We start from the raw sequence: 27,864 nt of genomic DNA, 5'->3' as shown, positions 1-27,864 counted from the left end.
CTTTGATCTTATTGAAGATTGGGAGTCCTTAAAGAGTGGATGTCGCTGCCTTAAGACCCATTGTGGAAATGGTTGGAACCGCCGAACTTTCCTTGCTGGAGAATGGACGATTCGCAACTGAACTCCATTTCCCGGGCATCTTCAACCCTCCTCCCCAACAACACCCACCTGTTGCTGAGCCCACCAGATCTCCAACTCCTTCACCATCTCCTTACACCACCCCAACCCTCGTCCCTCCACCCACCACCTCCCACCCCCCTTGGGCTTGTCACTCGCATACTTCTTCAAGCTACCCCCATCAAACTTGTGATTCTTGACACCCAGCAAAAGGTAGACCTCGCCTAGCTTCGGCTCAAACCCGGCTGGCTCCAAGAATACTGTCAAATGGATGTGCCTATGTGGTGTACTCTGATCAATGACCCTAGCCTGCCTTTGAACAAAGGGGGGATACGGACACGATTCTGTTTCTCCGAGTTGGGCGACAACAACGAGAACGTTGACCATCCAGTTTTGTTTGTAGGGTAAATATGGGATTTGGCTGAGGGGTGTGAGCTTTAGGGGTTGAGTAGGATCGCTGGCAAGCCAGGGAAGCGGTTTCGGTGTGGTGTTTTCCTGGGGTTTGATAGGCGGCTGAGGCTGAGGTGTTCTAGGAGTTAATATCTGGCGAGAGGGAGGAGGCAACAGGACTTGTGGATGTTGAATCGATTGCTGCTTGAACACCGGTGGTCGCTGTGGCGTCGTGGTGTAATTAACGCTTGTGCCGGTGTATGCGGTAGCCATGACCCTCCTCTGGGTAGCCCTCTCGGTCGATATCACCATCTGTTCAAAACCATCATCATCATAGTCCCACTCAGAGATGCAACCCTCATCTTCCTCCTCCTTCTTCGCCTCTTCCTCCCATTCCCGCTCAACAGCCTGCTTTTCCCGCTCAGCAACCTCAGCCTCCAGCTCCTTTCTGCTCCCCTCCTCCCTCCTCCTCTCCTCCTCCTCCCTCTCCCTCTCCCTCTCCCTCCTAACCTCCATCTCCCTAACCCTCCTCTCCAACCCAAACAACCTTTCCCCCCCCGTTCCCCCCTCCCTCAGCCCCCCGACATCCTTAACCTCCCTGCCCTCCCCCCTCAAAACCCCCAAATACCCCTCATCCCACCCCACAATCCTCAAATCCCCAATCACCAACACCCTCTCCCCCTCGATCTCAACCACCTCAAACTTATCCAACCTGACATACCCCCCCTCAAAAACCTTCCCCCCCTCCACAACCCAGTGCATAACCCCCTTCACAAACCCCTGAATCACCAGGTTCCCATCCCCCAACAGCAACCTCACCATCTTCCCCGCCCCACCAACCACCCTCACCGTGTCGATCCCCTCCACAAGAAACACCGACCCCTGAACGCAGTATTCTGCCCTCAGGATGTCTTCTATCAGCGGTTTGACCTCCTCCTGAATGGGAGTTTCCCGGTCGAGGGAAACGATCCCTTTGTCAACCTTTTTGGGTGGTGGCATTGTTGGAAGGAATGAGACTAGAAAAAAAGAGACACGTTGGAGGGTATCAACAGAAGGAACAAAACCATCAGACTTCATTAATGATTGAAAACTAGTTGATGGCAAGCTACATTCTCAAAAGTGAGTTGTCGATTTTTAAGTTCTTGGTCCGCAGTAATTGGTCGCGTCTAAACGCGTCAGTGGCGGTTGGAGCTATAAACCCTAACCCAGCTACAACCAACCCACCAACAGCCGGACTCTTGATGGCCAGTTCAAACGGACAACGGACACCGATCATCAACTCAAGACAGTCCGGTTTTAAATACACATTTATAACATCTCATCTGTATTCTCCGTCAGGTATCGAAACTAGCTCTCTATTAATTTGTGGAGGGCCCGGGGTAATTAAAAGAAGAAAAGGGAAAAAAAGTTGCAAAGATGCGAAAGAGCTTCGGATAATAAAAAGAAAATAGGATAATAAGAGTCCAGTCCACCGGAATAACTGCCAACAAGACGACATAAAACACCAGACGGCCAAACCGCAATCACATATGCGCCTCGCTATTTTCCCTCCCCACATCCCTCGCTGCTCCGTCCCCCCGTTCTCGTTTCGATGTTGTAAGAGCTTTTTCTGCGTTTCTGGTGGCACTGCACTACTTCTGCCGGGATATCAAAAGGTCTGTCATGGTCATATGTTGTAGGCGACGAATAAACACTACTATAAGTGTAAGTGGGTGTGCGTGTATGCGTGATTAGAGGCTCGGTTGTCTTAGTAGCCGTTCATGGTCATTCTTTGCGAGCTGCGGCTCATCTCGCGGTCAGCAGCCGGGCTGATGGGTCTGCTGCCGTGGCCCTGGGCGCTGGGGTCCTTGAGGGCCAAGAGCTGCTTGGCGCGGAAGGTCTCGTAGTGAATTTGAGATGTCGTCTCAATGAGGTCCTGGAGGTGGGTGCGGAGGAGGAAATTTCGGAGGTAGACAAACTCGCAGTGGGTCTCGTCCTCAACGTTGATCACTCCCCACCGATTCTGGCGGCCACGGACTTGCTTGTTGTTGACGATGATTGACTTCTCGGAACCGACGACGGCGAAAGGAATCAAGCTCTGAAAATCATGTTAGCCAAGACCTAATAGTGACCTAAAATTATTAGCTCACCTTAATCTGGCTGTTGACAGCACGCTCCTCGTCGTCAAATTCCTCGTTGTCATAGGGGTACATCTTGAGGTTGTGGAAAGCAAACTCCTCCTTGATGCGCTCCTTGAAAGCCATGCGCTCCTCCAAAGTCAGGGAATCGGACTTGGCGATGACGGGAACGACGTTGACAACATCAGAGAGCTTCTTGAGCACGACAATATCGATGGGCTTAAGGGAGTGACCCGATGGCTGGATGAAGAACAAGCAGCAGTGGATGCGCGTGTCCTGAATGTAGCGCTCACGCTGGGCAGTGAGTTCCTTGCGGAGGTAGGCCGAATGCTGGTCCTTGATGTACTTGACGATAGGGTCCCAGCACCTGTCGTTGTTGATGAGGTCGCCATAGCCGGGGGTATCGACAATGTTGAGTCTGAGGCGGACGCCGTTCTCCTCGATGATGTGCGAAACGGACTGGATCTCGGTGGTGGAGCGAATGGTCTCGTCAGGGAGCAACCTGCCCTTGGACTCGATGAGGTGAGAGGCGAAGATGGTGTTGATCAAGGTCGACTTGCCGAGACCCGTCTGGCCTGCATTGCACGAGACACGTCAATCCCAGCTCGCGAACGGGAGGAGTGGAGAATGGAAGGTGTTAGTTGGGAGAAGCAGACTGACCGACGCAGATGACGTTGAACTGGAAGCCACGCTTGAGCAACTTGCGCTCGATCTGGGACGTGATGCTGTCGAAACCGACGTGGCTCTGGGGGTAGATGGTGGCAGCAGGCATGGCGGCCATTGTGGCGGTAGGTTATAACTGGCTGAAGACGGGAGACGGGAGACACGCTATGGAGCTATTCCAAAAAGCAGACAGGGGCACAGCACCGGGAAATAGAGGCGCTCACGGGGGATATGGAGAGGTGAAGATGGAGTGTATCGACGAGAGTTGCTGTCGGGTTGAGGTTTCGAATGGTTGGGGGATTTTCGTGGTAGCACCGTGGACCTTTCCTGCCAGCAGCGTGTGCCAAACAATAATTTCCGTCCAAGGGGTCGCTCGCCAGCTGGGGAAAGGGGGACGGGTCATAGCCGGCACCTGATTGGCCTGGTGGAGCTGCTGCCCCAGGCACAACCTAAATTGGGTTTAGAGGGTCTTAGCGCATTCTCCAGCGCTGCAGTGGCAGCTCAGAAGCAGGAGAGGGACCGTGCCATCCCGGCCCATTCTTTTTCAATGTCTCGAGTGGATTGAAGTGGTGGGACAATCCATCGCGAAGAGCACCGGCCGACAATATTTTTTGGGTCGACGACCGAGACCGACCCGACAGCGTCATCCACACCGCCACGGTACAGCCACGAGAGGAGGACATACCGGAATATTGAGAGGGAAAGGAAGGCATTGGTCGATTTCAGACGAGTTACTTTGGCGGTACAATCGGGTTCGAAATTCAAGAATATTACCAAGCAAAAATGGCAATGGCGGCACAAGCGATGAGGATGGCTTCCTCGGCCTCTTTCCTCCCCAGACTCCTCCCACCAACAGTCTTCTCGGCATCAAGGGCCCAGGTTCTTGTACGACAACTCTCGCTCCCCCTGTTTCCCAACCTCAACATCGCCATCCCAGTAGGCATCTCGCTCGGTCTTCCATCATTACCAGAAGTCTTGGAGGGGATTTGGGAGGGTATTCTCAAGGCTGTACCAAAGAAGAAGACATCGCACATGAAGAAGAGACACAGACAAATGGCCGGCAAGGCTATCAAGGACGTAACGGCGCTTTGCGTCTGCCCGGCGTGTGGTGGGATGAAGCGTATGCATTATGTCTGCCCTACCTGCGCATCAAGTAAGGAAGTTCTGCTCAGGGGCGATTCCATATAAGCTGACTGTTTCTTCAGGACTCAGGGGGTTCCTGCACCAGGAGGCCAAGGCCAAGGAGGAGGCTCAAGCCGAGGAAGAGGTCAAGGCTAAGACCAAATAAATGGCTGAATAAGAACGGGAGGAGGTGCTGTTGGGCTGAGGTCAGGGGTCAGTGTTGAAGTTGTCAGGCGTAGGAAATACCAACTCTTCAAGCTTGTGGACAGGACGTGGAGAGAATGTCCTGGACGTACATGTATATGTCTGTACTTAACAGAGTGTAGTGCTGTGACGAGCAACAGCACGCACGTGTATTCTAAAGGGGCTCTTGTGCCTATAAGGGTGGCTATCGACAACTGCCCTGGAAAATGAAACAAACCAAAATAGCATATTCAAAGTGAATACTCCAAAAATCACTAGTAGTAGTCCAATGTGGATTTCAAAATTTATATGCTGCATCCTTCCAGCCCACTCGCTGCCTGCCGCAGTGACGTCTCTAAGAACAGCTACCCCACCATAAACCTTCCCAGGGCAGCTGCTCAACCGCCAGCAAGTCGCATCGGATCCCATTCTTGATCTCTCCAACAAAACCCTTTCTCAAAATTGCATGGTTTCATGGATAGGTGACAATGGTATGTCTCTCGTGTCGTGCTTGTTTGTCAATCACGTACTAACATAATCTCCAGTCTAAGCAATATCTTACCGCCCACACGGTCGACCAAGGTAGGCGAGCAATCGCAATTCGCCCCGCCATCTTCCTTGATAGCTAACACCAGTTCCCCTCACAGCCCACCCGGCCGACATCTTCTCCCTCGCACCCACCCCCTCAAGCCTCATCTCCTCCTCAGGCTCCTCCTCCCTCCGCATCCACGACACCACCGCCCCAACCTACCCCCTCGCCCAAACCATCCCCAACGCCCACAAACTCGGCTGCCACCACCTCACCACCGCCCGCGGCCCCCAAACAGGCAACATCTTTGCCTCGGTCGGCTTCGGCGGCGATGTCAAGATCTGGCGGTTGAACCCCGATAGAAAAGAATATGAACTCCAATGGGAGGTCCCAACCGTTTCCGACAACGGCAAGGGGGACGCCTGGGCGATTGCGCTGAGCGCTGACGAGAACTTTTTGGCGTGCACCACTAGTGATGGGAGAATCCACGTCTGGGATTTGACAGCGAAGGAGAAGATACAGACGTACGAGACCGGGGGTGGGAGAGGAGCTGCCGGGGGAGGGGGCAGTTTTGCGATGGCGGTGGATTTGAGTAGGGATGGGAGGTTGACGGCGTCGGGGCATGAGAATGGGGGGGTGTATGTCTTTAATAATGATGCGGGGAGGATGGTTTATTCGCTTTCTGGTGGGTTCATCTTTCACTTTGTTTTGAGGGACAAAAGCTGACAGAGGGATAGGTCTCGCCAAACCGGTACGAACCGTAGCCTTCTCACCCGGCTGCAAGAGGCTGGCTGCTGCCGGCAACGCCGGTATCATCGCTCTCTATGACATGGAGCATGGAGAGCACGTCGCGAACTTGAGCGCGCCGGGCAACAGGCCGTCGTGGATCACATCACTCGACTGGAACGATACGGGAGACTACCTCCTCAGTGGGCAGCTGGATGGCAAGGTCAAGGTCTGGGATGTCGCAAGGGGGGCTTGTGTGGCTACGCACAGCGAGACGGACAAGGCTTTGTGGTGTGTACGCTGGTTGCCACCGACCGAACGTGCGCTTGGGCCTGGGATGGGTAAAGGAGAGAGGTTTTGCGCGGCGGGTGCTAGTCGGAGTTTGAGTTTCTATCGGGAGGCTACGGGTATTTAAAGGAGTCTAAAAAGGGGTGTTTTGGAGCATTGCTAGCAGGATATATTTGCTTGATGGTCGGGGAGGCACTCTGATAGATGACAATATATGGTTATTCACGTCGTCGTTGTCGCTGACCTGGCGGTATATGTCATGGCATATCTCGTGAAAGTCATCGTGTGCTTATTCTCTGGACCAAGCTCAACTCCAGCTCGTCGACCAAACCATTATCCTCCTTTCTCTGGCCACTACCCCCTCCCTCACGCCCATCCTACCTCCTCTCCCCTTTTCCCTTCCTGATCCTACCAAACCCCCGGAATAACCGCCCACTTCTTCCCCACCTTCTCCTCCCCGAATTTCTCAACATACCAGGCCTTCCCCCTCACCGCTCTGGGCAACATCGACGCAACCTCATTGAACAAGAAGCACCTCGCCGGCACACACCCGTACCCCGCCGCAGTCCAATACCCAAACCACTCGACCCACTCGACAAAGTAATGCGGATACAACATGTACTTGAACAAGCCCGCCTTGGGAACCTCATAATGTCTGCTCACATCCCCCCTCTTCACCCTGCCTTCTTTAACCAGCCTATCCTGGCGATGGTTCTCCCTCCTCCTTATCTCCCTCAGCTCATCATCATGATAGTAGTTCGCCGCCAGCCCCACGTAAAAAATCGCGATGCCAACGCTGAACTGCAGTGTTCCAAACGGCAAGAGGTTATCCCAGTCTTCTTGGGAGGTTGGTCCGTACCCGCCTAGCCAGGACCCGAGCATAAGCCCGTTGATGACTTGGAAGGAGAAGGCCGAGGCCCAGATGGAGAGGTGCATTGGTGCCATGGATGGTTGGAGGAGGGGGAAGAGGATGGCGCGGTAGGAGTAGTGGATTACGAAGAGGCCAGCGAGGACGGAGTTTTGCCAGGGGAGGTCGGTGACGGAAAGTTGCGGGGGGAGACGAAAGAAGGTGTAGAGGAGGGTGAGGAAGCCGGGGGATTCCATTGTTAGCCAGGCTAGACGGCCGGGCAGGTTGAGCGGGGAGGGAAGGGAGGTTTTGCCCATGCCGTACCAGGTTGTTGCCCATTGGAGGGAGGCGAACTGGAAGTGTTAGTTTGGGGCGGATTGAAGAGGAGAGGGAGGGGGGAAACGTACGGCAGGGAACCACTTCCACAAGGAGAGGATGAGGTCGTAGTTTTCGCGGGTGGGGGGGTACCAGTTTGGTATGAGACCCAATGTTGAGGTGGCCATTTTGATGGGTTTGTATTCCTTCCTGGTTTGTTTCGTATAAAGTGTTGTCGGATGGTGAGAACTCAAGATATCACGGGCGGTGGTGTGGTGTTTCTTTGCTGACAGCTCCTCGCAATGTAACTCTCCTACTGTGCCACACTTCGCACCTCTTTAAATCAAGCAAAAAAAAAAAAAAAAAAAAAAAGAGAAGATCAGAGGGAGGATCAAGAAAAGAAGAGGCACAGCAACCATCTATTAACTCAAGTTCCCCTCTTTGGCAGCTCCCAAAGGCAGTTGCATCTCGCTACCAGACGCCTGTCTCGACCAATGATGTCAGCGAAAACCTCCTCTAATATTGATCACCAACAACAGCCACGGCAACTAGAATCTGCAGGGGTGCAAGCACCGGGTTCCGCTGCTCTGATTGGCCAGCGGGCAATTATCCCATCTCAACACCAACATCAGATCACGATGGTTTTTGTCATACGGAACCATGCAGGTACTCTGTGTGACTTGGTTGTTGTGGCCATTTACATGAAAATGTCGTAAATGATGGATTTGTCTACTCATCTGCTACTCTCCAGCAGTTCTTTCTCAACAATCTCAACCAACACTCACAAAAAGCAAAACTAATGTGTCCACTCATCAGCCTCAAACCTCCAAACATCACAATTGGACAACACCAAACAGCATCTAATAATTCCAGACGAACACTCTTCACCACATGAGCCACTAAAAATGCAAAGCGCCACATCGTCATATACACTATAGTAAGGTCCCTTCCTCGAGTCCACTCCTTCCATTACCCCAATAATCTACCCTCCACCACATGAAGCTCGGTATTTTCTCGTGTACTGTGATCACCACTCTCATCTCCCTATAACCATACCCATCGCCAAAACTTATCAAATCATGAATCTGAACCCATCCCAAAAATCCCAGCCGATATACCACGCCCATCAGCAAAGCCGAAAAGCAGCTTCTTGAAACAAAACACTCTACATCACCACACACTTCTCCCTCTCCTCTCCCACCCCAGGCCGTCCATTAGCAGGCACAACTGGAACCCCCTGTCTCAACCCTTGCCTCCCCGGTCCAGCACCTCCAGCTCCCGGATACCCATGACTCCCACTCGGCGCCCTCCCTCCAGCACTTCCGCCCGTTCTAGGGGCATTATTAACCCTCGGCGAGGGCTGAGAAGCGCCCGTGCTTGGCCTTTGCGTTCCCCCGGGAGTAGACGCCGGCTGTGACGTCGCCGCGGTCGGGCTACTAGCGGGGTGTGCCGGATGACCAGTCGGCGGCTCGTACGCCGCCTGTTGAGATGCTTGCTCATAACTAGGAGGAGCATCATCCAACCCAGCCTCCGGGTCTCTATTCGCCGCGGCCGCCGGCTGAACAGGCGGAATCAGCGATCTAACTGTTTGCGTGGATGGCCGAGAACGATTGGGCGTAGCACTGTTGTTCGAGGAAGCTACTGTAGGAGTGGATGAAGTGACGCGGATTCCGCTTGGGGCACGACGGCCGGTGTTGGCGGTACCCGAGGATCCCAACGAGCTCGTACTACGAGACGCAGCGTGGCTGCCTCCTCGGCCTGAGCCGGCCCCACCACGGCTGTTATGCGCTTGAGCTGCCCGTCCCTGCTGTTCAATGTACTGCTCTGACAACCTGGCTTCTCTACGACGGCGGTCTTCCTCTTGACGATGACGGTTGTCCTCTTCCTCTTGGAGTTGGAGCGCCATGGCAAAGTCTCGGTCCTCTTGTTCGGTTGTTGGCGAGGTTGGAGCCTCACTAGAACTGCTTCGGCCACCACGGCCCTGTTCTCTGCTTCGTCTGTTGCCAGAGCTGGAGGCCACGTCAGCCCAGCTGCCAGACCCTTGAGGTCTAGCAGCGGGCGTCGATGAAGTATGTGAAGCGCCACCTACAACACGGAAGTCTCCTGAAAAGAACTCGGCCTTTTCGCCGGTGGTGTCGACGAGAGATTCCCACACAACCTCGGCGTGACCTGCATATCCTGCATCGGTAACCAGCGTGAGAAGCTCCAGCGTCTGAGGATGTCGGTACAGAGTGGCGAAATGATCGTTTCTGAACAAGATAGCAACTGATCCTGGCTTCATCGACTTCTTGATAACCTCCAAACCAAAGTTGGTAAGCTGCGTGGCAGAGCTGTGCAAAAACGACTTGATCGAAAGAATGTCTTGGTACAGTTGCTGCTCCTCTTCGGTCAACCCCTCGTGGTGGCTGCTACTTAGTTTATCGTCTAGCTCCTCTTCCCGGAAAAGTAGATTCTGGACATCTTCATAGGAAGCCGCCTGCCGCGCAAAGGATTGGTAAACAATATCGTCCGGACGAGGCAGCCAGCCGTGAATCAGCGGTATCGAAAAGGTCGAGTACAGTGTCATCTCCTTGGTATGCTCAAAAGTTCCAGGTATAGACATCTCGCCGCGTTGACTCGGGTGAATATGAGTAAGCGACGTGCTCTTGAAAGATTGCAAGATAGACTCTGTTGGAATAAACCGAGGATTGACGTTCATGCCAGTGTGCAGTCCCTGGAGGAAGCTGTAAAGTTGGGTGATATCCGGTAGGGGAACATTTGGATCAAGACGCCTCTCGGACATTAACTCATCGAACACAGCATCAAGTAGCAAACCCAGGCTGACTTGTTCTCGTGTCTTTAGCGTATCAACCAGCGCCGTGTTCTTATCAGCCGGCGTGGTAAGTGTAAGGGCGTTAACAAGAGCAACAAGAGGGCAGGGGCCGTTGGCATTCTGAACAAGAATAGGCGTCGATCTCGGGTTTTTGGCAGCCGTTATATCAAACCAATTGATGTTCTTGATGTGGTATGTTTCGTTCTTGTCCACAGGACGGGGAGGTTGTGGCGGCGGTTGCTCGCTTGATGTTCGTCGAGGAAGCTCTGTTCGTGGTGGAAGTTCAGTCCTTGCAGGAAGTTCAGGAGCTTTCCCCTGAGGCGGCGGTTGGTCTTTCGTTACGGGCGCTGCTACCTGTTGTGAGGTGCTCGGCTGGGGAGTATCCTTTTCTTCATCAAAGTCTTCCCATGTATCCCTTCTCCGAGGTGGGCTTGACTTAGAATTAGAGGGACTTTGTTGGACATTGGGCTGACTAGAGCGAGGAGGATCCACGTCTATCAAATTCCACTCGTCGTCTGAACCGCCCTTATCAGGAACAGCGGGCACGGCGGCTGTACCATTCCCCTTGTTGACAGTGCCAAGGTCATCCCAGGCGTGGGAATCACCAAGAACCTCGTCCTCCTCCGCTGTGAACCCTAACTGGATGTTAGGGGGCTTGTCTCTTTCGCTCTCCCAGCCCGCGGAGCCCTCCTCCGAAGGGAGTGACAAGAGCCTTGGTGGCGTAGATGTCGATGGGCGCGGTGGCTCCGAGCCCTTCCAGCCGTCCTCCATCCCTGGCGACGGCTCTGGTAACTGATACGACGGCCGTTGGCCAAGTGCGCTGTTGTCGCTAAGCGCTGGTTGCCACGGGTTCTTGGTCGTATCTCCAACGGCTAGGTCTGAAAATGCCCCAGTCAGGGATTCTGGGAGAGGAGTGGTGGAGGATGTTGACGCAGGATTCGCTGATCCATCCTGGTTATGCATCTTTCTTTTGAATGGGTTGGTCTCTCGACTGGACGGCCCGCCAGCGGGCCTCAGGATGGTCGGCACCCGTGTGACATCTAACCCCGCGTCTGTCCTCTCCGCCACTTTTCCCAGAGATCCAGTGTTGTCCATTCGATGGCTGCTTCCGGGCCTCAAAACTGTCGGGACTCGATCGAGGTTGGAAGAGCTATTATTATTAGCCCAGACATTCTCCTCCTCCAAGCCCGCATAGTTGCCAGCAGCCTGGCCTGGCTGGTGCGAGTTCGACATGTCTTGTGCAGCGTCGGTGTTTTGATTCTGGTTTATATTGTTCGAGGTATCGTCCCAGAATCCACCAGTGGATTCAAAGGGCGGTAATACGAATTCTTGTTGTGCTTCGGGCTTTGGTTCTGGCGATCGAGCATGTGATGGTACGGCGGGGTCGAATGTCGCATTTGGAGGAAGCGGTTTTCGAGAAACCATCTTGGAGGTAGATGGAACGGTGTTGGTGGCAGGACTTCCGAGAGCGGACTGGGAGTAACGCGCTCGGTGTCCTTGAACTGTAAGATATTGTGGTTTTGTGAATGGCAACCTTGAAGGGTATCAACGGATAAGTCGGGATCCAGAGGCAGCCCAGTCCCACAGCAAGTGCGCCTCGCTCAGTTGTGCGAGACGATGTTGGCAGTGGCAACAAATGGATGGTCTTGTGCGCAAGAAGAATTGATATATACGATAGGGAATCGGTTGTGGATGGATGTATGAAATAAACTGAACACCAGTTCGCAGGGCTCAGCGTTCGAGGGAAGCTTGTCGTCGGGGAGCTGGGAGAACCGTCGCGACCACTTGCGTCATATGCAATTGGAGTTGAGCCAAGGATGGAGCTTGTGACAGCGCCGCCGAGGGGCACTCAGCTCAGTATCACAGGCCTCGAGTGTAGAGCAACAAGACTCCAGGAGTGTATAATACCGCTATTCAACATATAAGTATTCGAAGGTGGCCTTTTGCAATGCTCTCAGAAAGTCATCTCCAGCCACCCACTTCTTCAGTCCCGATGTTGAAGAAAGCCACGGGGAGCTCCAAAGTGCGGGGGGCGAACTGTGAGCAGGGTTATTGATGCAGTTGGAGAAGGCCTCGTCATCCTCCAAGGCAGCCAACACTGAACAACCCAAGCTGGCAAAATCTTGCGCGTCTCTGTGCATTCCGTCGGTAAAATGCCTCTTCAAATGCCACATATATGTTTCTCGTTCATGGTAGGGTTCAACAAGGTCTCATCAAAATTACAACAATTACATATAATACATCGAAACCGTAATTACCAAAAATCAAGAAACCCACAACCCTCTCAACCCTCACTTATCCTCTACTCCTCATCATCCTCATCGTCCTCATCCTCGGCATAAGCAACATGCCAAGCAACCAACACCCAATCCGCTCCCGCAGTCTGCCTCCAACTGCTGCTTCCACTCGCCGAAATCTCCCTGATGCCTCCCTTCCGGCTCTGCTTGTACAAACTTAACTTGTACACCGTCGAAACAGCCATCAACCCCGCCTCGACCACAAGCGGGCCTCCGTCATGGAACCGGAATCCAGTAAACTTCCCAGCATTCTCCAGTAAATCGCTGATACTCGGCTCCGACTCCTTGTTTACCGGCTTGGAAGAGTGATCAGGGTGAAAGATAGGGTTGACCATCACGCAGTCATCGGCGATGTACTCTTTGGCCTGCTCTGGGTCGTCGCAGATGGCTCTCCAAAGAAGAGTCTCCATCTCGTGGGCGGCGGCATAGTTGCGCTTGGAGATGGTATCGAGGCGCTGGTTCTTGTTCTCCGAAAGGACGAGAGAGCCGTCGTGGTAGCCCTTGGGTGCTTGAGCAGCGCCAATTTTGGGCTTCTCCTTTTGGTCGTTGGTGAGGCCTAGAACGGTAGGCATTGCGACGTTGTTGATCAGAAATAGGGGTAAGGGTTAGGTATGTTTGTGTAAATTGACTTGCTTGCAGCAGGTTGTATCGATCGTGATATGCTTATTGTCACCGCAGCTTCATATATTGCTGAACCAGTGAACAGGAAAGACGGAACGGTCCAGCTGCAGCGGACAAAAGGGGGAAAACCTGACTTATATCATTATTTCTACCTGTGACCCAATCCTGCCCAGAAAACAGGAAATTTTAACCATCCTCTCTCGCTTTGCAGGCATCGCTTGTCGTTGTGCAGCGCCCGGTCGGCGCGTTTCACAAGCTGTCTTGTTGCTTGTGGTCCTTGGAGCGAGTTGTGTCATACCCCCTGACGTCACTGCTGGTCACCCACACCACACACAGCCGAACCACCACCCTCTCCGGACCGAGCCATGCACAAAGCTCCATGCAACAGCCAACTATGAAACTTGGTTGCAACATGCAGGGACGAACAAGAGAGATCGCCGTCGAACACGCGGCACTGCCCTCGAGCATGAATCTATTTCCAGGTCTGTCCACATCTTGGAAGACCCTGCAGACCCTTGGATTGGCCTTCCAATGTGACGATATCTTCATATATTTCTCTTGGCTAGTGCCCTATACGAGCTCTTCCCGTCAGAATGGCTGGACACCATTATTGTCATTTGCAACGTCTCGTGGTCTTCCCAGCAGGCATTCGGATCAGCCATGGTATAGAAGACGAAGAATTGTTAATAGTTGTAAAAACGAAAGAGGATAATGTAGGCCAATACAAAATCAAACGAGAGGCAGAAGAAGAACATGAAAGATCAATACCTACCTACCCAAATTATTACCTTCTCATATGCCGCTGACATACTATTTTCAACCCCATCGTCAGTTCCATCCATCGCGAAGAAAGAAAGTGATACTCACAGGACAGTCATTCACCCCAAGGTACTCCGGCGCCTTGATAAGATCACTTTTGAAAGGCCCAGGGAACGCAGTCGACACACAAATCCCATCCGTCGCAGCCTCAACAGCCAAAGCAGCCAGCGCGTTCTCCCTCGAGGCATCCGTCACACTGAACACAGGCAACGAACCCCAGAAGCATTCAGGATACCCATTCTCATCCATTGGCGGGGCCTGAAGAAAATCAGTCCCCATGTTGTTGAAGACTGAGTTCCACTCATCAAACTGGCCATCACCCAGCTTATCCTGGCAGGCAATAGCGTTGCGGTAGACGTGTTCAATATTGATATCGTAGTTAGCAAACGAGTTCATAGCTGTATCTTCAATCTCGCGGGTGAGGTATGGATCCTTGGGGTTAGCCCGGAGAATGAACCAGCATTCACCGTCGATATCAAGAGCACCGGCCTTGTTGCACCAGCGGTCTCGGCCTTCGCTGGAGGAGTCGCGCATGATGAAGGCCCTGATATCTTCTAAAAGACCAGAGATGAGGGACTTTTTCTGTTGGAATAGGCATGTCAGCAAATCAACCTTACGAAAAAGCCCTAAAGGGAACCTAGAACAAGACCAAGAACCTCCCAAAACCGCTGGTTAAACTCCGTCTGCCCAACCTCCTCATCCAACAACCACCTCCCACCCCCAAAGAACTGCGCCACCGGGGAGGTGGTAACACATCAGGGTTAGCATCAAGATCAATCCCAATACCATTAGTGTTCTCATTCTCCCCAAACGGTGCAATCGGCCCAATATCATGAAAGGTCAAGCTCTTCCCATTGGGCTTCTCCTCACCGTTAAAGATTGTAAGACGCATATCTTCGATTGCCTCTGTGAAGAACCCAAAGACCTGAGCCAACCTAGTCGCAACACCCACAGTCACTGACTCTGTATCTGGCTCCTCATCCTCAAGGCACGTTGCCCCGACCATGTTGTCACTCCCGCTCCCAAGTTAGTCGACCCAGCCAAAGTGGCGACTAAAAAGTCGCCACTTTGGCTGCTCTGGCACCTGTTAAGCCAAAGGTGCCAAAGAGGCCAGCTACACCCCTTATGGGAGAGGCAAGGCCGCCAATTATTCCAAAGGCGGAGCTGATAATAGCCAGAATCATGCCTACATCTGGGCCGGATTCGAAGTTGAGGGACTCGTAAGCGAAATCCCGAACCATCTGGCCGATCTGAAGGGAGCTTTGGATGGTGGAGTCTTGGAGGGCTTCATGAATGTTATCCAGGGCTGAGTGAAAGTTGGAGGACGCTCGACGAGTTCAAAAGAACCCCGTGGGGGTGTATGTTGGACAGAGGGTGAGAGTGGGGTTTTTGCATTTGTGTCCTTGGGTTCGGCAGTCCCTGACGCCTTCTTGGTTGCCGGACCCGGTAGTGTTGCCATCCATACGTTGTAGCCAGTTCTTTTGGCCTTGGGTTTTGAGGTACCCGGTTCTGTTTCGCTAGGTGTTGGACAACTTCGGGTGGCATTTCAGGGAAGAGTAGGAACTCACAGGAAGGCAGCCGCTCCGCTGTCTTTCCAAGTGTTGGCGCGGTCAGACTGCCGCACGGTGCAGGTTTCCTGAACGGATCTGTCGGTCAACCTGGCTTCGATTCCAGCAAGCTCTTGAGCTTGCTCGTCAGTGATAGGCGTGGGAGCTGGGGCAGGAGCTCCATAGCCACCACAACGCCTGAGGCCCTGTCGACGATGGCAATGGCTCAAATGCATGGATGAGCGACCGAAATTCAGGACCAGCCAAGCTTCTTACATTGTCAGCAAGGAGAAGCTCAAAGGTGTGTCACTGGGGAAATCGGCTGCCCTGTTAGGAAGACTGCGCTGTCTGAAAGACGATCATACTGTCAAGACTTTTATACTGGCAATGGCCAGCAATCTGAAAAAGAGGAAATCGCTCTTTTAATCGCTGATAACTTACATGGCCGTGAGCTCACAACCACAGCGGTCTGACATTTCTCTGTTTCATCGGTCTGACAAGCCTGTCTGGTGGGCCAGGCCAGGTGGTGTGACAACCCATCAGACATGGAGGAGGCGTGCCGGGTCGCCAAAGGTCAGCCAGAGGGGCAGTGACGACCTAGACTTGAAGAACCTCACGAGGCTGGCTTATGTAACGTTGTCGTTGTCACATGCCAAGAGGTGCCACTGAAATTCAGGCAGCAACAACCAGGCAGAGACGGAGCGGGGCAAGAGGGCAGGAGTCAGTCAGAAGAATCTCCAACCTTGCTTGCATTCACCTTTTACAGAGGCACCCGAACTTTCAAAACACCCTGGGATCCCTCACAACGAATAGCTTCAGCACTCCTCTTAATAAGGCAGGATCATCGCAAGCGGCCCTTCAACATGGCTAAAAGTCGCAAGACCAAAAGACAAGGAAAGACTACCAGACAAATTGGAGCGAGTGTGAGTATAATTTCGTCTCGATCTAAGCGATATGATATGGGGTATTTGTCGTGGATCTAACAATTCCGAGACAGAAACGATCATGTTCGATATGTCAGAAAATCATCCTTGCTTTCACGCCTAGAAGTAAGAAATGTCTCGAAGAGGTGTTGGGTACCTGGAAAGAGGTCATGGTGGACTCAAAATGCCAACAGCACAAGGACATTTTGCTCTTTCAAAATGGGCGGGCTCTTCGTTTCAGATTTCCAGTGCCGATTGCAGCAGACACACTTGTTAGACTTGTGCGTTACCATTGGGACGACAACCGGGAATGCAGAATAGAGGCCACGTTGGGGCAGACCGGTAATCTGGTTGACGGCACTTTGAGAAGCTACAGTTTTGTTCTCCTCCCTTCACACCCGAGCGACAATCTAGACAGATATGGAAGGCTTATACATGCACACTGGATCGATTCAAGTTTGTTTCGTCGTTGGAAAACTGATTGCGACCAACACCATCAGCACTGCAAGCCTTCCAGTGTGATATTGCCAGCCCTTGCTTCCATCCGTCCAGCATGGCTGGTTGACATTGTGCGTCAATGTCTTGTTCCGGCTCAACCGACCGATAGTTATGTGTGTCTAAGCTATGTATGGGGCGGCACCAAACAATTCACTACGGCAATGGACAATCTTGAGAGGCTGCAGCAACCAAATGCCCTCTCATTCGTGCCTTTGGCAAAAACAATCACCCACGCAATGGCTGTGGTTGAGATGGCTGGCGAAAAGTTTCTTTGGGTGGATGCTCTCTGTATTGTCCAGGATGATGACAAGCAGAAACACCAAGACGTCCAAAACATGTCCGGAATATATGCCAATGCTACATTCACGATAATCGCTCGCAGTGCAACGAATGCAGATAGTGGGCTGCCAGGGCTTTTTGGTATATCACAACAACGTAAGGTTCAACAGCACACTTGGCGTCTCGGGCCTTCTTCGACCGTTATAAATATACAGTATAGAGACTGGAAAGATGATCAAAACAGGGGGGCGTGGTTTACCAGAGGATGGACATTTCAGGAAGAGTTGTTCTCCAGAAGACAATTGGTTCTTCGTGAACATGGCCCGGCCCATTGGACCTGTATGTCCGCCCAATGGCGAGAGGATATTAGGTTGCCCGATATCACAATACAGATGCCGTCACCTAAACGATATCCCTATCAGCGCAGTATCTATCCGGAAATCCACAATGTTTCCCCCAACATCCCGAAACTAGCAAAAATCATCGAAAATTACAATAGGCGAAGTTTCACCCTACCAGAAGATTCTTTAAGAGCATTTTCTGGAATCGCAACAGCACTTCTTTCCTCGTTTCAAGGCGGACTAATTTCTGGACTCCCAGCAGACTTCTTCTATGCTGGACTTTTATGGTTCCCTTTCTCGAAAGACATTGTCCTTCGCTGGCCAGGAGGGATACCAAAAGCATCCTGTGTTCCGAGTTGGAGCTGGGCCGCATGGAAAGGCAGCTTGGATCTAAAGATTTGGAGGGTAGCGGACACCTGGAGGCCAGTTGGAACCAATCTCGGGTCCTGGAGGGGAGAACAATGCTTCCACCAGAGAATTTTCCCCATAGTCGAGTGGTCCTATCACACCACAAGCGACGGTCCGGGAATTGAAATCAAGGACAGATTTTACGCCTTGAAGGAGAAATATTTTGATTCAGATAAGACGCGATGCCCTCCTGGGTGGACACGCCGTCCGTGGACGAGCTCCCGGGGTCCGAATTGGGTATATAACTACCACGACGAGTCCCGATCGCTGCGATGTCTCTTCCACCCGATTCACCTACAAGGGAAGGGCGATTCTGAAGTTCCTGGCATGACCATAGCCCCTTGGATCTCTTGCTACACCCGTTCTGCAACCCTGCTTGCAGCGGAGGAACTGATAGATTCGGAGCCGGAGTACCTTGCACAATGTATAAGTTTACGTGACTCAATAGGCACCTGGGCAGGTTTTTTGACCCTGAATCCAGATCCACTTTCGCCGTCCGAGACATCTGATACGGTGAACTTGGATTTGACTGGGAATTCTTTAACGTTGGTAGAGGTGGCTAGAGGAGAAATTTGGGAACCCACGGAGGTTCCTTTTTTCCACTATTTTAAAGATGCTAACCACCCCGAGAGACCTAAAGGGGTTCCATGGTACCAGTTTTATTGGGTGATGTGGGTAGAGTGGAGAGGTGACATTGCCTATCGGAGAGGACTGGGACGAGTGGTGAAGAGTATATGGGAAGCACAGGACCGGAAGAAGATGCACTTGATGCTGGGGTAGGATATGATCAATTGGGCCTGAAAGATCTAAGTTCGTTGTCTCCAGATGTTTCCTTCTTTACAGGTAGTTTTATTTGTCGGGTGCTTCGATACTTCCTGTATGTGTTGATGCTTGGATCATACTCAGCGGTCAAGCTTTACGTATCTACTATCATCATATTGCCTACCTACCTAGGCACTTCACAAATACCTATGAAGTCCACAAGTTCAAACATATTAACCAAGAATGCTCCTAACATACGCACACCGCCCCTTGAACCACCATCATACAAATCAGCAGTCTTACCCAGTTGCATCGCCAACGTGACAACCCTCCTTCACCTGCCTTAGTCAGGCACCAAGGATACCGTACCTTTCTCTTGTTTCTAGGCTCTCGTACCGTCGCCTTCTATGCAGGAAAGTGGTCTCTTACATCTAGGCATTCCTACCGTAGTCTTTCATGCATGAAATCGGTTCCTCTCGGTCAAACATCCAGGCTAGTCTCAGCCTTGGGTCACCTCGAACGTCTCCTATCCCCTTGGATCATAGCCGCGCAAAACAGATGTCCACCGTCCGATGCTCGCTACCAAAAATCTGGAGAACGCAGGACAAGTGCATTGCAGCAAGATATCTCCGAAGCTAAGCGCGATCTCATGTTTCTCGGTTTGAACCTCAAACCTCCAAAAGATCCATTTTTTTGTGCCTCTAAAGGCAAGTGGGTTGCTTTCCAGAGAAGAATACCTCTAAGAGCAAGTGGGCTGATCCCTTGCCCTCATGTCACTTTATTTCCCACACGTTCTCGTGAACGGTGCCCCTAAGGGAAGGTGAACCGACAAAGACGTGTTTCAAACCCGCCCCCTTTCGCCATCGTCCCTGCCCCGTCCCTACATTGTACATCCAGCACATCCCTAGATCCAAGATCCAGATCCTCGGGTTCGGGTGCCAGATCTTTCAACACACCATGAATTAATAAAGGAAGATCCCGGGCTGTTCCCGTCAGCAACCTGCCAACAAACTCGGGAACAGCTGATCGACACCCACTTTTACCTCCAAGGGAAAGGAACATTTTCAAGAAGAGATAAAAGGGCAGGTAGTAGCCGCCAGTGAGTGGTTTGCATAGAATACTTCTAGAAGGGAAGGAAAAGAATGGTAATCAAAGCAGGTACGGCTCGTAACAGCACATCTTACTACCATCGAATAAGCACAGGGACCAAGATTCACATGATCTGTTTGGGTTGATATATTTTGGAAGGTTGCAGTTCCCCTTTATTGGGTACGAGACAGCAACAGCATTTTAATTACCAACTTGCATCTGCCAATGTACAAGTCCGCTTTCCACCTCCCAGTTTCTCTCGCTCCTGCCACCTATCCGTAGAGGTGCGCAAAAGGGGCCAACGTCCAAGTAAGGAAGCCGTCAAGACAAAGCCAAGAACCTCCTCACCACAACATTCCATTCCTCCTTCCCAAAACTCGGCCGACATGTGACTCCATTTTTTTCTCTGTCTCCTCACCGACATCTTTATCCAACAGTCCGAGATCAAGGATACGATTATACGAATTGCTTGGAGGCTCCAAAATCCCGAGCGATTGGTGATACCGCCATTGCTGGAATGCTAAATGGTCGCCCCCAAACACAGAAGGAGGGAGGGAGGAGTGGAGCAAACTACCTAGGGTCGTGTCGTGCTGCTTGCTGCGTCTTCGTTCCATCGGGGAGGAGCAAGATATCCCTTCCCATCCATCACTCCCTCATTGGTACCACCTTCCCTTTTGGGTAGCTTACTCCAACGCCATACACAGAAGGAACACGCCTCGCCCTCTAACGTTGTTCTCGATCTTTTGGAAAGGGCAGGTACGTATTCTGTCCCCCATCTTTTTCAATGCGGTTTTGACTGTCGCTTCCATGCTAGGTGCGTTATGTAGGGAGCGCTGCATAGTTTTGTGCAATTCTATTTGGCTTTTTCTTATTTTTTTTTTTTTTTGGCACGATCCAGAACCATGATCATGCACAGTGTCTTGGGGGAAATAGCCTGAAGGAAGGGAGAAATTAACTGCTGCACTCCCGTCCATGTGGCTACATCGGTAGTTGTACCCAACTTCCAATCGTTGGCTCTCGACGAATCTCAAGTTGACGATTTCAAACTCTGGCCAACCAGTGCCGCCTATCACGTTGACAGTGGACAGTTTCCCCAACGTCGCAATATTAATTCCCCATCCCCCTTCGCCATCGATAGACGCTTGAGAAAGCAAGAATGTCCACACCTTATTTTGATTAGGTTGACAGCGTCGCATCCGCTCGGTTGTAGACTGCACCTACGCGCAACAAATGCGGTCTGGATGCATGGACGTGGTGGGCGGTCGGGCGTGCTCCCGTCCGCTGTGCCATTAAGAGCTTGCATGGTTCAACCCAAGCGACGAGTGACCGTTTTGTTTTGCGGGTCTATCCTATATCTGTACCGTTTTCGGTGATATATTATCATGAGTTTCCGTTTTGACACCATTATTTCAGTCCTTGGGCTGTGGTGTGACCTTGGGCGACATTGGCAGGAACACGTCGTAGAGATCTTGATAATGATGGTAATCCCGTCTTGTCCCGTCAGCTTGGTACTGAGACCTGCCTGCCTTGCTGTTTCGGAGGAGGGACTGCATATCAGAAGGTACACTACCTTAGGGAACGCACCTATCGGTGGGGGTCTGGTCGAGCTGTGACCATTGTCGCGGATCCAGATGAGGCTTTCCGTGTGTGAATTGTTGACGGTGAATGGACCCAGGGGTTTGGATCTTGGACCCTGCGATGGGTATGTGTTGTTGTTGTGTAGGGGACAGGGGAGATCGGATCTGAGATGGCAGATTGTACCGTTAACGGCAGGAGAGGCGTCCAAGGAGAGACATGTGATCACCCAGCTTTATGAGTCCTTCGGGAGCTATCGTTGAATATCAAGTTCTTTGAATTCTACGCTGAGTGTGTTGTATGCAAGATGTATGACATTAAAGTCTACCTTTAAGCCATTCTCGTTCTGATTTTTTGTTTCTTTTTGAATTATCACAGGAAACTAAAGCCACGAAGTGATCAAACTTGGGCTTTCACTTCGATGGCTTCCACAAGATGATTACCTGCCTAGGTTACTCTGATGCTGCCGTGATACCAAATAATTTGTGTTTTTAGAGAGCAGTTGTTGTCGTTCACGTTTTAAGTTTGCATTGACATGGTTCTATAGTACAGGTCCCAATAAGTTGATACGATTCTTTCAACGGCTTGTGGCTGAAAATAAAGCAGGGACTAGAAATAGACTTCATGGGAAACATACACACCCTAGAGCTACGTAGACATCTGCCAGCAGCAATAACTGTGCTTTGTCGAGGCACAGGTGCCCACTCAAGTCCAGGTCGACGGGACGAGGTGGAGGTCGCCGACGATTACAATGCCCAGCCCGCATGGCCAGACAACATGGGACGACAGATATGTCATCCCATCTCTCTGACTCGCGCATCCTGCAGTTCGTGCTGAGCTCTCAATTAATTGAGATTCAGTTTCGATAGCGACTCCATCAGCTGTTGTTGTCAGACATCGATGATCCCAGCCAAGTAAACGGAGCGTCAGCAACACAACATCTTCGCCAAAACTGCCGGGGCACCGTCGGCAGGATGCTTGGCACTGATAAGTGGAGCTGTGGTATCGTGGGGATGTATGGTTACATGGGCTATCAGCAAAATGCGGGGAAAAGACGCAGGTGGAGTCAGGCGACTTTGGTGATTCCCGTTTTGGACACCGGGGCCAAATTGATGGCTCAACCTGCAAAAGCCTCATCAATCAGCCCAACATCAGACGAAGATGTGAAACTGGGTAGAAACATGCCATCACATTCCTAGAGGGGATTCTAGTATAGCGTACACTGTAGTGAGGGTTGGTGATAGCGCCAGTCTCGATAGTAGAGCACTTGTCACATATGGAAGCTCAAGAGCGTCGATAAAGAGGCAAAGCGGTTGGTGAATGCTCTAGTAAACGTCGTTAGTGCTCTCCTTCCTGTTTCACTCTCGCGAGCCTGTTTCCAAGACTGGCGAGTGCTCTGAGCGCACCGTTGGAACTTCCTTTTTGCTGATGGCCTGTTGCGGCTTGTGGTCGCGTGCCCAGGTTGGCGTGTAATGTGCTTTCAGCCTCCCCTCCCGCAGCCCGAGCACGCCAGAGATCGGTAGTGTGTGAGGCTACTGTAGACATCGAAAGGTGGGAAATGTGCCAGTCTCTTGGTATGCGGGAACACCCAGCTTCTAGAAGGATGGAAGTCTCATTCTGTCATTGCATCGCAGTGCCTGACGCGCCTGATCATGCTTTTGATGAAGGTGTGTTGCGTGGCGCCAGCTCACCATGCGACGCCGTCTCAGGCTGTGAAGCTTGCCCGCTTCCAGACACAAAATCCGATGCTGTGTTCGTCTGGAGCCAGTCAATACATATCACACACCGGCTGGTCCCGAGTGCGCCTGCGATGCGATGCGACTACGACGGGCGACAGGCGACAAATCCAATATTGACATGTGAAGTTCATAGCGCAACCAGGAAACACCGACGGACCAACAGCAAGTTTGGGATGCGCCGACTGGCCTCACCGACCGAATTGCAGCTTTCATGCAAAAGTTCCCTTTCGTCCTTTGAATCCAGAGGGTTTCTTGCCACTTGCGATAGGGTTACTCAAGGTAGAATTGAGTTTTTCTTCCTGATGACGACCATCTCGATGGGCTACATGGCATTTCTCGTTGTTGCCGTTTTGCGAACCATTTGCATCGCGATTGTGGTCCAGCAGGATTCCCCGCCCGCCATCCATGTTTGCCCCACCGACAAGTTCCCCGTCGCCCGTTAAGCCCCCCACCCACAGATACCCAGAATGCCAGATTATCGTTCCGTTCACCCAGTGGATATCAAGCGGTAGAGGAGGGCAGCCAATATGGAAGGCTGAACAGAACGGAGCTACGACTCGCGCAGAGCTCCAAACATATGAAGGAGTATTTGCCGATTCCATTCCCTCGGTAGTGTCGACGGGATGTAGTGCTGATATCGTGTGTCCTACCTGTAGAGGCGGTAGATAGCTTATTTCCTAGCGAGCTGTACGAGCTTACTGTCTCCCAGCACAGTGGTGGCCATCTTATCACGAGGGAGAGCTCACCATGCATTGAAAGAGCCCACCAACATGCGACGGCCTGCCCGAACGGTGATAAGGCCCAAATCCTTCGTTGCTGGCTGCTCACGCTGGTGGAAGCAGGTGAGGTGGGAGAGCTGGCGAGGTGGTGGTAGGTAGTTGGCAGGGGACCGTCGCCAAGAGCCGCTAGACGTCAAGCCAAGGAGCAAGGGTAGTAGCCAAGCTTTGCCTGGTCTGGAAGCTGGCAAGAAATGCCAAGACGGAGCACACTAAATCGGGGGCATGAACTGACGAATGATGGCATCGCTTTGGGGGACCTGGCCGTTTCGACGGCTTCGTTGCTCCCCAGACGGACAAGATAAGAGAGCAACGCTGCCGGAACGCCACCGCGCAGGCAATGACTAGCCGCACCGGGATATCGCCGGCTTGGCCTCAACGCCTGAGAGAAGCCAGTTGCCGTTTTCTTCCAACCTCTCCGCGCTCTCCAAACGCCAATGCCGTTTCGTTGAGTTGATCAGCGTCAGCGTGCTCTAGTGCTGCCGCGGGTGTGACATGCGACACGACAGGGGGAGAAGGGGGCAAGGTGTCCATTGTTGCGTCCCCTCGAGTTCGCTTCCGTCGACAATGGCTTTCTTTGTTCGGCGGTGCCTGATGATGTCGAGAACAACAAACGACGACGGCGAGGGTGTAGATCCAAGGCCTGGTTCCCCTCTGCTCGACGTCACCAGTCACCACTAGAGTCATGAGCTATTCCTCAACGAGGAGCGGGCCATGCGCAGGTGTGGCATGTTGCGCATGGTCACAAGAGATCAAGCATCAGTGGCGCTCCGAGGTCCTATCGCAAAACGGCAGTGGCGGGGAAGATCTGTCGCTTGGCCTTGGCGCCATCGCAGCAACGTCGTCCCAGGTCGCCCAGGTTGCTCGCTTGACAAATGGAATCTCGCCATGTTAGCCATTAGTTCCCTCTGCCATTGGCTGTGGCTTCCATGAACGACATGTTCCCAGTTCCATGCTTTCTCGACTTGCCAGTTCCCGTTCTGGGGAAAGCTAGCAGTAGAGGTTAAACTCCTGTTCGCAGTGATCGTCCCATCTCCGTTATGGTTAATGGTACCAAGGATCATGTATGTCGTGTCGCCTGCCGGCCTCCGTTAACATGTTCCCCCCCCATCCCTGTGCCTATCCGTCTTCGTCCTCGGTCTGGCCTGATGAATGGCACCTCGCTGCAGTCGAGTCTAGTGTGACCTCGTTCGTAGCGGGTTGGTACCGCGGACGCGCAGTATATCGGGGTTATTGGGTCTGGTGCTTGGCTCCTTCTACTTTCAGATGGTAATAAAACCCGCTCCCAGGGTTGCTATCAAGGCCCCGCAAACTCCGATCAACACTCAATTGGCTGTATTCTGCTTCTTGGCTCGTTCTGTGCAGCTTCTAGCCACTTTCCGTGCTTCCTGGAACCCAATCGTCAAGATAGATTCCGTCTGCCTGGGTTGCTCCTCGAGCTCCCCCCCCCCAGTCAGTCCACCCTGCGACCACACCCCGACCCTGGGGTAACGCGACAGCCGCGAAACTCCTCCTCTCTCTTTCTTACTCGGCCTCTGCCTTTATTAAACCCCCTCTGTCCCCCCCTCACATGCCGTCTTTTTTCCTTTTCTCCTCATCGACACTGATCACCATCACAACTCACCAACATGTCGTCCTCAGAAGAGAAGGGACCCCTCCCTGTCACTCCTGAGAAGGAGGTTCCTCCCCCACAGTTCACCCACGGGGGTGATGCCATCAACCAGCATCGCGACCAAGAGGACTTCTGGACTCGCAATGGCCTCAACCTCAAGTCCTTCCAGAGACGTGGCGATGGCGCCTCCATCGACTCTCTCGACCGCACCATGAAGACCCGCCATCTGCACATGATTGCCATCGGTGGTTCTATCGGTGCTGGTTTCTTCGTTGGTTCCGGAAAGGCCCTCGCTACCGGTGGTCCCGCAACCCTCCTCATCGATTTCTCCATCATTGGTATTATGATGTTCAACACGGTCTACGCTCTCGGCGAACTTGCTGTCATGTTCCCTGTCTCTGGTGGTTTCTACACGTACTCTACTCGCTTCATCGATCCTTCCTGGGGTTTCGCCATGGGCTGGAACTACGTCATGCAATGGTCTATCGTCTTGCCTCTTGAACTCACGGTCTGCGGTATCACAATTCAATATTGGACGAAAGACGTCAATGTCGGTAAGTTTTGACACTGCAACCATGCACAAAGCACCCAAAACAATCAAACAACGGGATACTGACAATGGCTTCTTTTCTGCAGCTGTCTGGATCACCGTCTTCATGTTTGCCATCATCTTCGTCAACGTTTTCGGCACTCTCGGGTACGCTGAGGAGGAGTTCTGGTCTTCAGTACTCAAGCTCGGAGCGACTGTCGTCTTCATGATCATTGCCGTCGTCCTCGTCTGTGGTGGTGGTCCTGAGGGCAGCGCTTACGACGAATACTCTGGTGGCAAGCTTTGGCAAGATCCTGGCGCTTTCGCCAACGGCTTCCGTGGCTTCTGCTCCGTCTTCGTCACTGCTGCTTTCTCCTTCTCCGGAACTGAGCTGGTCGGTCTTGCCGCTGCTGAGGCCCGCAACCCCGTCAAGTCTCTTCCAGGTGCCATCAAGCAGGTGTTCTGGCGTATCACCCTCTTCTACATCCTGGGTCTCACCTTCATCGGTCTCCTCGTCCGCCACGATGACGACCGTCTCCTCGGTGGTGACAACCCGTACATCAACGTCGATGCTTCTCCCTTCGTCCTGGTCGGTCTCGATGCCAACCTTTACGGCTATGATTCGTTCATGAACGTCATTATTTTGGTCTCCGTCCTTTCCATCGGTGTTTCCTCCGTCTATGGTGGTTCCCGTACCCTCACTGCCCTTTCCCAGCAGGGTTATGCCCCCAAGATCTTCTCCTACATCGACCGCTCCGGCCGCCCTCTCATCTCCGTGCTCTTCGTTTGCGCTTTCGGCCCCCTCGCCTATGTCAACCTGAGCACTTCCGGTGTCGTTGTCTTCGACTGGCTCCTCGCCTTGTCTGGTCTTGCCGCCCTCTTCACCTGGGGTTCCATCTGCTTGGCCCATATCCGCTTCCGCAAGGCTTGGGCTCGCCAGGGTCACACTCTGGATGAGATTCCCTTCAAGGCCGCTGGTGGTGTCTATGGTTCTTACCTCGGCCTCCTCCTTGTCATCCTCGTCTTGATCGCTCAGCTTTTCGTCGCCATCTGCCCCGTCGGCGGCGGCTTCAACGATGTCGAGGGCTTCTTCAAGTCTTATCTCGCCCTTCCCGTCGTCATCGTCTTCTGGATCGGTGGTTTCATCTGGAAGCGAACAGGTTGGCTCCGCACCGACCAGATCGATGTTGACACTGGCCGCCGCGAGCTCCCCTGGGACGAGATCAACGAGTACCGCGAGAGGCTTGCTCAGATGCCCGCCTGGAAGCGCGTCTTGCATACTGTCTTCGTCTAAAAAAAAAAGCCCAGCACATTCCGTCTATTCTTCCGTTTTGTACATACTTTACCGGTATCAAACGGGTTTAGTTAGATGGGAGTTTTGAGTCTTTTTTTTTGCGATTTAGGAGTTCGTTTGCAAATCTATCTAGCGAGCGTCCATGATGGCATTGGATGTTTTTTTTTTGAATGTTGGACTCGCATATGTAATGTCTTTGATGGGGCGGATGGGTGAGGGGTATGAATCTGAAGGGAATGAAATGGAATTTGATCGGGAGGTTTTCTTACAAGCGCCTTTCAGTGTTTCTGGAAAAGAGAGCTGGTTGGGGGTTTGGGGGGGAGCTTTTGGGGGATCAAATTTGGGATTTTCATGGGTTTTTTTTTTTGTTTTTGCAAAGTTTGTTGTCTCTTTTTCTTGATACCACGGGGCCGATGAAAAGGTGCCATCAATACAGACTACTATTACCATAATGTTATGATTGTGCTTTCGATGATTTGTGAATGCTGAATGTGCTGTTGACTAACTAGTAACTATCCCCGTAGGGAAACAAGCTTCAAAGTCAAGGGTCCGTCTTGGATAGGTACGTTGCCCAGCATGTCCTCGTAGGGTAAGGAGCTTGAGATGAGGTTGTCTGTGGGTCTCGGGAGTACCCTTTCCACGGACT

General features: G+C 52.3%; 10 protein-coding genes across 10 annotated transcripts; 4 read left to right on the top strand and 6 right to left on the bottom strand.

The window, feature by feature from the left end:
* Positions 1–141: 141 nt before the first annotated feature.
* QC763_305770 (uncharacterized protein) lies at positions 142–1,506 on the bottom strand (the record flags this gene model as incomplete). Its single annotated transcript, XM_062911022.1, has 1 exon — positions 142–1,506. One exon carries the CDS (start codon positions 1,504–1,506, stop codon positions 142–144), a length of 1,365 nt encoding a protein of 454 aa, XP_062767022.1.
* Positions 1,507–1,770: 264 nt separating this feature from the next.
* On the bottom strand, positions 1,771–4,135 carry CDC10 (cell division control protein). Its single transcript, XM_062911021.1, has 3 exons — positions 3,285–4,135; positions 2,637–3,199; positions 1,771–2,584 (listed from the first exon to the last, which is right to left on the bottom strand). The coding sequence occupies exons 1-3, from the start codon at positions 3,403–3,405 to the stop codon at positions 2,255–2,257; spliced, it is 1,014 nt and encodes a 337-aa protein (XP_062767021.1). The 5' UTR covers positions 3,406–4,135; the 3' UTR covers positions 1,771–2,254.
* Positions 2,645–4,575, top strand: QC763_305750 (uncharacterized protein; the record flags this gene model as incomplete). The annotated part of the gene is made up of 2 exons (XM_062911020.1): positions 2,645–4,440; positions 4,493–4,575. Exons 1-2 carry the CDS (start codon positions 4,071–4,073, stop codon positions 4,573–4,575), a joined length of 453 nt encoding a protein of 150 aa, XP_062767020.1. The 5' UTR covers positions 2,645–4,070.
* A 1,122-nt stretch (positions 4,576–5,697) lies between these two features.
* Positions 5,698–6,363, top strand: rec14 (Ski complex subunit Rec14; the record flags this gene model as incomplete). The annotated part of the gene is made up of 2 exons (XM_062911019.1): positions 5,698–5,806; positions 5,859–6,363. 2 exons carry the CDS (start codon positions 5,698–5,700, stop codon positions 6,260–6,262), a joined length of 513 nt encoding a protein of 170 aa, XP_062767019.1. The 3' UTR covers positions 6,263–6,363.
* Positions 6,364–6,525: 162 nt separating this feature from the next.
* Positions 6,526–7,623, bottom strand: QC763_305730 (uncharacterized protein). Its single transcript, XM_062911018.1, has 2 exons — positions 7,390–7,623; positions 6,526–7,335 (listed from the first exon to the last, which is right to left on the bottom strand). The coding sequence occupies exons 1-2, from the start codon at positions 7,483–7,485 to the stop codon at positions 6,544–6,546; spliced, it is 888 nt and encodes a 295-aa protein (XP_062767018.1). The 5' UTR covers positions 7,486–7,623; the 3' UTR covers positions 6,526–6,543.
* A 363-nt stretch (positions 7,624–7,986) lies between these two features.
* On the bottom strand, positions 7,987–11,534 carry QC763_305720 (uncharacterized protein; the record flags this gene model as incomplete). The annotated part of the gene is made up of 1 exon (XM_062911017.1): positions 7,987–11,534. One exon carries the CDS (start codon positions 11,532–11,534, stop codon positions 8,463–8,465), a length of 3,072 nt encoding a protein of 1,023 aa, XP_062767017.1. The 3' UTR covers positions 7,987–8,462.
* Positions 11,535–12,411: 877 nt separating this feature from the next.
* On the bottom strand, positions 12,412–12,978 carry QC763_305710 (uncharacterized protein; the record flags this gene model as incomplete). The annotated part of the gene is made up of 1 exon (XM_062911016.1): positions 12,412–12,978. One exon carries the CDS (start codon positions 12,976–12,978, stop codon positions 12,412–12,414), a length of 567 nt encoding a protein of 188 aa, XP_062767016.1.
* Positions 12,979–13,819: 841 nt separating this feature from the next.
* Positions 13,820–15,450, bottom strand: QC763_305705 (uncharacterized protein; the record flags this gene model as incomplete). The annotated part of the gene is made up of 3 exons (XM_062911015.1): positions 14,565–15,450; positions 13,895–14,428; positions 13,820–13,837 (listed from the first exon to the last, which is right to left on the bottom strand). Exons 1-3 carry the CDS (start codon positions 14,850–14,852, stop codon positions 13,820–13,822), a joined length of 840 nt encoding a protein of 279 aa, XP_062767015.1. The 5' UTR covers positions 14,853–15,450.
* A 662-nt stretch (positions 15,451–16,112) lies between these two features.
* On the top strand, positions 16,113–18,622 carry QC763_305700 (uncharacterized protein; the record flags this gene model as incomplete). Its single annotated transcript, XM_062911014.1, has 2 exons — positions 16,113–16,316; positions 16,391–18,622. The coding sequence occupies exons 1-2, from the start codon at positions 16,257–16,259 to the stop codon at positions 18,620–18,622; spliced, it is 2,292 nt and encodes a 763-aa protein (XP_062767014.1). The 5' UTR covers positions 16,113–16,256.
* A 6,163-nt stretch (positions 18,623–24,785) lies between these two features.
* On the top strand, positions 24,786–27,519 carry INDA1 (Amino-acid permease inda1). The gene is made up of 2 exons (XM_062911013.1): positions 24,786–25,949; positions 26,032–27,519. The coding sequence occupies exons 1-2, from the start codon at positions 25,412–25,414 to the stop codon at positions 27,216–27,218; spliced, it is 1,725 nt and encodes a 574-aa protein (XP_062767013.1). The 5' UTR covers positions 24,786–25,411; the 3' UTR covers positions 27,219–27,519.
* Positions 27,520–27,864: the final 345 nt, after the last annotated feature.

Source organism: Podospora pseudopauciseta, chromosome 3 (assembly GCF_035222475.1).
Source record: "Podospora pseudopauciseta strain CBS 411.78 chromosome 3, whole genome shotgun sequence".
Classification (NCBI taxonomy): domain Eukaryota; kingdom Fungi; phylum Ascomycota; class Sordariomycetes; order Sordariales; family Podosporaceae; genus Podospora; species Podospora pseudopauciseta.
The sequence above is the reverse complement of the archived record's forward strand: the minus strand, read 5'-3'. Positions and strand labels throughout refer to the sequence as shown.

Excerpts from the sequence above, each read along its gene's own strand:
- CDC10 (XM_062911021.1), bottom strand. The coding sequence starts at position 3,405 with ATGGCCGCCATGCCTGCTGCCACCATCTACCCCCAGAGCCACGTCGGT. Across the intron at positions 3,200-3,284 it reads GTTCAACGTCATCTGCGTCG|GCCAGACGGGTCTCGGCAAG; the intron begins GTCAGTCTGCTT and ends CGTGCAATGCAG. Across the intron at positions 2,585-2,636 it reads CTGTCAACAGCCAGATTAAG|AGCTTGATTCCTTTCGCCGT; the intron begins GTGAGCTAATAA and ends CATGATTTTCAG.
- QC763_305730 (XM_062911018.1), bottom strand. The coding sequence starts at position 7,485 with ATGGCCACCTCAACATTGGGTCTCATACCAAACTGGTACCCCCCCACC. Across the intron at positions 7,336-7,389 it reads TGTGGAAGTGGTTCCCTGCC|TTCGCCTCCCTCCAATGGGC; the intron begins GTACGTTTCCCC and ends TAACACTTCCAG.
- INDA1 (XM_062911013.1), top strand. The coding sequence starts at position 25,412 with ATGTCGTCCTCAGAAGAGAAGGGACCCCTCCCTGTCACTCCTGAGAAG. Across the intron at positions 25,950-26,031 it reads GACGAAAGACGTCAATGTCG|CTGTCTGGATCACCGTCTTC; the intron begins GTAAGTTTTGAC and ends TCTTTTCTGCAG.